General features: G+C 44.2%; 1 protein-coding gene across 3 annotated transcripts in view; it reads left to right on the top strand.

Moving 5' to 3' along the window:
* apaf1 (apoptotic peptidase activating factor 1) overlaps positions 1–7,907 on the top strand; it is a 54,860-nt gene extending 46,953 nt beyond the window's left edge. For all 3 annotated transcript variants that reach the window (XM_076296687.1, XM_076296688.1, XM_076296686.1), the window contains one exon: positions 6,349–7,907. In XM_076296687.1, the coding sequence (XP_076152802.1) occupies positions 6,349–6,495 (147 nt within the window). In that variant the 3' untranslated portion in view covers positions 6,496–7,907. The remainder of the gene's footprint in view (positions 1–6,348) is intronic.
* The last annotated feature ends 301 nt before the right edge of the window (positions 7,908–8,208 follow it).

The following is an 8,208-nucleotide window of genomic DNA, read 5'->3' as shown; positions in this document are numbered from 1 at the left end:
TAGGGTAGATTAGGGTAGAGTAGAGAAGAGTAGGGTAGAGTAGAATAGAGTAGGGTAGGGTAGAGTAGGGTAGGGTAGAGAAGAGTAGGGTAGAGTAGAATAGAGTAGGGTAGGGTAGAGTAGGGTAGGGTAGAGTAGAGTAGAGTAGGGTAGGGTAGAGTAGGGTAGGGTAGAGTAGGGTAGGGTAGGGTAGAGTAGAGTAGGGTAGGGTAGAGTAGGGTAGAGTAGAGTAGAGTAGGGTAGGGTAGAGTAGAGTAGGGTAGAGAAGAGTAGGGTAGAGTAGAATAGAGTAGGGTAGGGTAGAGTAGAGTAGGGTAGAGAAGAGTAGGGTAGAGTAGAATAGAGTAGGGTAGGGTAGAGTAGGGTAGGGTAGAGTAGAGTAGGGTAGGGTAGAGTAGGGTAGAGTAGAGTAGAGTAGGGTAGCGTAGGGTAGAGTAGAGTAGAGTAGAGTAGGGTAGGGTAGAGTAGAGTAGGGTAGAGAAGAGTAGGGTAGAGTAGAATAGAGTAGGGTAGGGTAGAGTAGGGTAGGGTAGAGAAGAGTAGGGTAGAGTAGAATAGAGTAGGGTAGGGTAGAGTAGGGTAGGGTAGAGTAGAGTAGGGTAGAGTAGAATAGAGTAGGGTAGGGTAGAGTAGGGTAGGGTAGAGTAGAGTAGGGTAGAGTAGAATAGAGTAGGGTAGAATAGAGTAGGGTAGGGTAGAGTAGGGTAGGGTAGAGAAGAGTAGGGTAGAGTAGAATAGAGTAGGGTAGGGTAGAGTAGGGTAGAGTAGAGTAGAGTAGGGTAGAGTAGAATAGAGTAGGGTAGGGTAGAATAGAGTAGAGTAGAGTAGAGTAGAGTAGAGTAGGGTAGGGTAGAGTAGAGTAGAGTAGGGTAGAGTAGAGTAGAGTAGGGTAGCGTAGGGTAGGGTAGAGTAGAGTAGTGTAGGGTAGGGTAGGGTAGCGTAGGGTAGAGTAGATACTCCTCCTCTGTGTCTCACGCTCACTAACTCTCCCTCTCCCAGGGCTGTGGCCTGCTCTGTATTCCTCTCAAGCACTTCTACTTCTTTAAGCACTCAGACAGACACGCATACACACACACACACACACAGAGAGAGAGAGAGACTCGTAGTCTCACACAAATCACACACACACACACACAGACACACACACACCCACACACACATAGAGACACACACACATACATACACAGCAATTTGGAAGATGACTGAGAGAGATTGAGTGGAATAAGAGTTACTAAAGACATAGTAAGTCAAATCACCCATGAGAGACAAGGAGAGAGAGGGAGGGAGAGAGAGAGTGAGAGAGGGAGACAGAGAGGGAGGGGTGTAGGGGAAAGAAAGAGAAATTGCATTTGGGATGTTTAGGAAATGCTTGAGGAGAGAATGGACAGGCTAAAGGACGATTATTCATACGCTGACGACAGAGGAATGGTAATGTTATTTCCCCTGTGGAGTTTGGACAGAAAACTGGCACAGGAGTTCGCCTTCTCTCTCCCTCCTTCAGAATCTCTGTGCATCTCCAGACTCCTCCATCGATCGCTGTCCTCTATCCTCCTCTCCTCGCTTCTTCTGACCTCTCCTGTCTCTCTGACTCTCCTTCTCTCGTTTGCTTCTGTCCTTTCCTTTTGCTTCTTCACTCCTCTCATCCTCCTTTCTCATCTCTCTCTCTCTTCCTTCCTTCCCTCTTCTCTCCATTCCATCACTCCTGCCTTCTCCTATCCACGCCTCTCCTACTGTTCCATCACTGTAACTGTCCCGCACCCTCTCTCTTCTCCTCTCTCCTCTCATCAAACTCTCTCTCTCTCTCCCACTCCCCCTTCTGTATTCTCCCCATTTCTCTCTTCTCTCTTTTTTTCATCAGCCTCTCTCGTCTCTCTTCCATTTCTCTTCTTCTCTCTCTCCCCTTCATCAACCTCTTCTTTTCCTTCCACCTTCTCTCTCCATTCCTCTCCTCTCCTCTCTTCTGCTTGTTGGCATCCTCCCCTCTCCCTGCAGCTGTTGCCAAGTTCACATCACCCTTCAGACATCTTGACAGGCAGAAAGCCCTCTTCTCCCCCCTCGTTCTTCTACAGGACAGATCGAGAGAGTGATGGATAGAGAAAAACCGAGAGAGAGAGAGCACTTCATCACACTGCCACTGCTAGTGAGAGAGCATTGAGGCTTAAATGGAATGATTGCATCAAATCCCCATTGATCTTGTTAATGTGTCTAACAAGGACAGTTTTAAGGGGACAGCAATTTTGCAGCGGCATCTTCTCCACCCCCTACCATCACACACTCACCTGCCGCTGGATCCTTTAATTTAGGATTGGTGTGACCACCCTGACCTATTAATGTGTGGTAGATGCCAGGTCTTTAGATGCTGTAGTGCACCTGCTGCTTGAGAACTGATGTGTCATTTCTCTTATCTATGAAACACTTCTCGAGATAAGCTTGTAGCGGAGGGGAAACATTTGAGTTGATTTTTGTTGCTACATGGACAGAAGGATTAGGAACACAGAACTCTGACAGAAAATCGTTGATTTAAACACTGTTTCTACAATACACAAGGTTATGAAATTCTGTACACAGCTCAGCTGCCATCTCGTCAGAGCCAATTTCAGCCTATTTCACTCTCTCTGTGTGTTTTGAGTGCTCTGGTTTGCAGAGCTACTGATAAACTCATCTGGCCAAAGGACTCATTACACCTTCTGAACTGCACCCAGGACCATGAATTGTGTATTGTGAAGTTTCTTTGTCTTCAGAGGTGGCTAGCTCACTACCTAGGCCCAGTTTGGCCAATCATAAGTCAGAAGTTACACCGTGCTTTCAATGACATCACATGAAGTGACCATCACTGTAAGGAGAGCATCTATGTATTGTTTCTGCTGTAAACTGTGAAGCCGACTGTCCCGGACTACAGATTAGTGATGAGTTAGACTTTAGTTGAGTTGAGTTTGACTTTAGTTATCCCGGACTACAGATTAGTGATGAGTTAGACTTTAGTTGAGTTGAGTTAGACTTTAGTTATCCCGGACTACAGATTAGTGATGAGTTAGACTTTAGTTGAGCTGCAGCAGTTCAAGCATAAAGTTATGATTTTGATGTCCATATCGTTCAAACAGTAGATCATACGTACTTACCAGGCTTATGTGGAGTGCCTCTGTTGTGGACATGCAGTGGACATTGATATCTGTTTCTGCTGCAGATATATATTTTTTTTTTTTCCTGTCTTCCTTCATCCCTTTCTTTCTTCTCTTCATCCCTCCATCCCTCCTTCACATCTCCTCCTCTTCTCTCTCTCTTTTGCGTCTGCTAGGTAGTGTCTAGCTCCGTGTTGACGCCCCATTGGGGGGGGCCACATGTCACACAGGCTAAATCAGGCCTCAGTGCGCACAAACAGCTTGAAGGAGTGGGAGAGAGAGAGAGAGAGAGAGAGAGAGAGAGAGAGAGAGGGAGAGATGGATAATGAAGTCGGAGAAAAGAAAAAAGAAGGGAGAGAGAGAGAGAGAGAGGAGGGGACAACTGAGGCTTTGAAAAAACGTGAATTATTGAAGGCTGTTTTCTTCCTTTCAGACATTTCCATCTTGGTTGCATAACAGAGCCTGTGCGTCCATGTGTGTGTGTATTTTGGAGTGTGTGTGTGTGTGTGTGTGCGCACGCCCATGTGTGTGTGTATTTTGGAGTGTGTGTGTGTGTGCGCACGCCCATGTGTGTGTTTATTTTGGATTGTGTGTCTGAATCCTCAGATTCTCACTAAACCATATACACACACTCTCATCCTCTGATCTTCTGATCTGGCTGTGCACTCAGTTTCCTATACAGACTGTGAGCTCCTTGGAAACAGACGGATTATGCTTTTGTGCCTTGATTGTGTGTGTGTGTGTATGTGTGTGCGCGCGTGCGTGCGTGCGTGTGTGTGTGTGGTAACTTTTTGGGTGTGACTGTGAGTGTGTGAACAGAGAGAGGGACAGCACTTTCCATTGGGCTGGGGCATAGCTGTTGTGGGCAGCCAGTAAAAAGGTGTGCCTGTGTGTATATTTCTGTGTGTGTGTGTGTCTATAAGAGGTTTTATTTTATGAATAAATGAATATTTGCCGGTATCTCCCGCGTGTACTGCATTTCTGCATTTGTGGGTATGTGTTTTCTTGCATCTGCCTCCTCATATTTGCCAGGACATGCTATCCTGTGTGAATCGCGTGTGTGTCTTTTCAGTCTGTCAAGTTCATTTCGCAGTGTCCCTTTCCACTCCAGACACATCTGAATACTTCATGCCACTGGTGGTCCCCTTGTGTTTCAGATGCAATACACACACACACACACACACACACACACACACACACACACACACCAGATCTTTTTTAAACTACTCTCACACCCTCCTTCATCTCCCTTGGTGTACATCTGTGCTCCCTGGTTTAAACGGCTTCCCTCTGTACGTCTGTCTCATTTCACAGAGCGAACTCTGAGTATTTTAGGCAGTGACGTCAAAGAGACTAATTAAGACACTGCTGAGCGTAATCGCTATGGAGTTGAATGGAGTTTCTGTGTTTGGGGAAAAATACTGCATTTCTGAAGTGAGCTTGTTAGACAACCAATATAGCAATACTAGCGAGGCAGTAAGGTGGTAAGGTAACAGAGAAGTGTGTGTGTGTGTGTGTGTGTGTGTGTGTGTGTGTGCGAGTGTGTGTGTGTGTGTGTGTGTGTGTGTGCACATGTGTGTATGTGTTTGTGTGTGATCCTTTTGATCATCCATTCAGTGTGAAATAAATATATAAATGGAAATGTTACAGTTTGTATTCCTCACAGTATGTCTGTCAGGCCAGTTGAAGAACAAGTGCTGAACAAGGAAGGAAGGCCAGAGACTGCTGCATGGGAATAACTGACAGAGAGAGAGGAATAAAAAAAATGAAAAAAGATAGTTTGGAGTGGAATGTGGAGAAAGTGTGTAGTGTGTGTGTGTGTGTGTGTGTGTGTGTGTGTGTGTGTTTCTGTGCAAAAATGTGCAGGAAGTTTGGCAGAAGATGCAAATGAGGCACCATTTAGCCACTCAAGTCTGCTATGATTAATGAGTCTGTTTGGTCCGTGTGTGTGTGTTTGGTTGTGTCTAGTGTGTGTGTGGGGAGAACTAACTAGGTGGTTTGGGGCATCTGGTGTATAAAGTGAAAAATCGCCTTCTTCCCCCCAGAAAGCAGCGCAAATGCTTACTTAACCCCCCTAATAGTATCAGTAAGCTATTACAGAGTGTAGTAAATAGCCTATTAACCTGTAATAAGTCATGTTAAATAAATTGTATTATGTTAGTTGATAGTGTATGGGAAGGTTTTCAAATCAACCGGTCCATCCTAATGTAGACAAAAAATCATAGCTGATGGGTTTTTTTTACCTGAACAGACAAGTGCACACTGAAAGCGCACACACACACACACACACACACACACTCACACATACCCCAACCGACAGTTTTTCATGAATAATTGAGGTGTATGCCTTTGATGAGCAGTTTCCAAAGACAAGAAGCCTGAATAAGGAATGTTTAAACGAAACGGAATCGTTAAACGGAATCATTTAGTGAGTCAGCACAAACACTCCTGCAGCAGTGCAGTGTGTGTTTGTGTGTGTGTGGTGTGTGACAGCTGTGTGTGTGTGTGTGTGTGTGTGTGTGTATGTGTGTGTGTGGTGTGTGACAGCTGTGTGTGTGTCTAAATACATTGTTTCTATTGGTGTGTGTGTAATCTTGAGGAGACCTCCAGAAAGCTTCTTTGCTTCTCCTCTTTAAGTAGAGGTGGATGCAGATTCATACCGCCAACTTACTGTTGGCATCTCATACCACCACCTTACTGTTGGCATCTCATACCACCACCTTACTGTTGGCATTTTTTAAAGACTGAGAGGATCATGCAATGACATACTGAAATGCCCAACTGGAATACTATTAAAACACTGTGACCAATGAACTGAAATACTTGGTTGCGCTTTATATCAATTATACGTATTAGTGTCCTTATAGACAGTTAATAATGAAATCTACTCAGTGAAGTACAGACATGACACTCTCCTAACCCTAAATCTAACACTTACATGCAGGCTACAATGGACACGTAACTGAAGTGTTCCATAGCTTCCACTGTAATCAATGGAACTGTGATGGCAGACGTGCTAGACTTGTGGGCTTCACTTGCGGATCTGGTGTAGCCCAGGGTTAATTACTAACTTTTACACTCGGTGTGGATTAGTAAAAAATGTTGTTGAAAAATAGGTCCAATTATTTCATGGATATGTATCCAATATTTAATGAAATTGAAACACTGAGCTAAGTGAACTAAGTGCTGTTGTAACAGTGTGTATGTGTGTGTGTGTGTGTGCCCTCAGTGGTGGAACGTGGAGAAAGGTGAGGCCCTGCAGACCTTCTACACCACCGGCGCCAACCTCAAGAGAGTCCACGTCTCACCGGACTTCACCACCTTCGTCACCATCGACAACATCGGCATCCTCTACATCCTTAAGAAGGTGGAATAAGCCCGAAATTCCGGAATGCTCGCCATCGGAATCGTCTACATCTTCAAGAAAGGGGGGTGAAGACCGAGCTTTTGGAATGCTTACCATCGGAATCCTCTATGTCCTGAAGAATATGAAATGAGACTGTGCCTCTGTTTATAAGTCCCGAACAGCATTGGAATCATCGGTATCCCAAAGAGGGTGGAATGAATTTGTGGTTGCTCACAGGAGCAGCATGGGATGAAAATCACTCCCAATGTTTGGATTCTCTCACTGTGGTCAGTGTGGGTGACCAGTGCTGGAGAGCAGACTATGGATGCTGTGTTTTCTATTCATTTTTTTACATTTTCTGAGTTTGTGATTATTGCATTATGAAATGAGCCCTGCCTTGTCTTTCTGGTAAGTTGAGTGGCCCTCTTTAGGTGAGCTGCAATCTTTTCTGGGACAGAGCTCTTGTCATGGCCAAGTACTTGTGCACCATATGTTTCCTGACCTACATTTTAAAAATGTTTTCTATTCATTTGTTTTCTCTTGGGCAAGAAAATGCAGTCTTTTCCCTTTGTGCTTCACGGTACACGCCTGTTTAAATCAAGGCCTTCATTTCTAAAAATAGTTTTATTTTATTTTAATTTTTTTCATTTGCATCAGTTTTTTTTGTTTTTACTCTCTGTCTCATGGTGTGCCCGGAACTGTTCTGGTGTCTTTCTGAAGTGATCTGCTGTGCATTAAATGCATTACCGTGGTCCCTGCTGCAAGTTTACAGTCGTACATAATTTACAACTGTAAACTTCCACCAGGGACACAGTTGTAATTGTGCAATACTTGCTGTTGTTTCAGCACAACCAGCTATTTTATTAATGTGAAAAATCCTAAATGGAAAATTTTGCTAACTGTAGACCTGTTTACAGTCTTTAAGCTACTGTTTTTTCTATGCCTTTATGAACAAAAACATATGGAGCCCTTTTTTCCTCATCTTGGCTAATAATAGAAATGGATGCTCTCTAGAATCTAAATCAGGGTTTGCCTTGCAATATGTAGCACAGCCATTGGACTGAACGTGTGGCAGCACATCCAATGAGATGTAGTATCCTTGAGCCATATAGAATCTATACTATATAGAATTGTTATCATTATTGATGCATGCAACATCTTATGCAGAGTGTGATACGTATATGATCTAGCTGTCCAGTCTTGTTCAATCAGTCAGTCCCCATGGTTTGGACCAGAATCTTCTAAATGCCTTGGAACTGCATCTGGTGCTTTTTGCTGTACAGTCAATCAGAATTTTCACATCTCTTTGGGCCAATGGGGTAGATCAAGAAGCACTCAGGGTAAAATCTTAGTTTGTTGATAAACTACATGGCACTGGGTGTATGTCTTGCACGATGCACGTAATTTATACCTGTCTTGCAATAAATCTGTTGGTGTATTGATGTTGGGCTGCTTTTTGTATGGATTGGATTAGCGGTCGAATATGAAGTGGTATGAGCAAACAGACTGAGTAAATATAGTGTGTAGATGAGTGTGTGTGTGAGGGGCGAGGATGAGGAGGGTATGACGAAGACCACCTCCACATGTCTTCTGCTGTGTCTTTTTATATTTGTTTTATCTGCGAGCCAGCAATCCCGCCTGGCTGATGTGTATGTGTGTGTGTGTGTGTGTTATGTAAAAATACATCAGTGGGAGGTTCCTTGATGCCATGGGTGATTGACAGCTCTAAAAACATTTGCCACC

This window comes from Alosa pseudoharengus, unplaced genomic scaffold, assembly GCF_046254945.1.
Source record: "Alosa pseudoharengus isolate Yale_2024_CS ecotype anadromous, Long Island Sound unplaced genomic scaffold, YU_APseudo_1.1 YU_APseudo_1.1_scf_20, whole genome shotgun sequence".
Taxonomy (NCBI): domain Eukaryota; kingdom Metazoa; phylum Chordata; class Actinopteri; order Clupeiformes; family Clupeidae; genus Alosa; species Alosa pseudoharengus.
The sequence above is the reverse complement of the archived record's forward strand: the minus strand, read 5'-3'. Positions and strand labels throughout refer to the sequence as shown.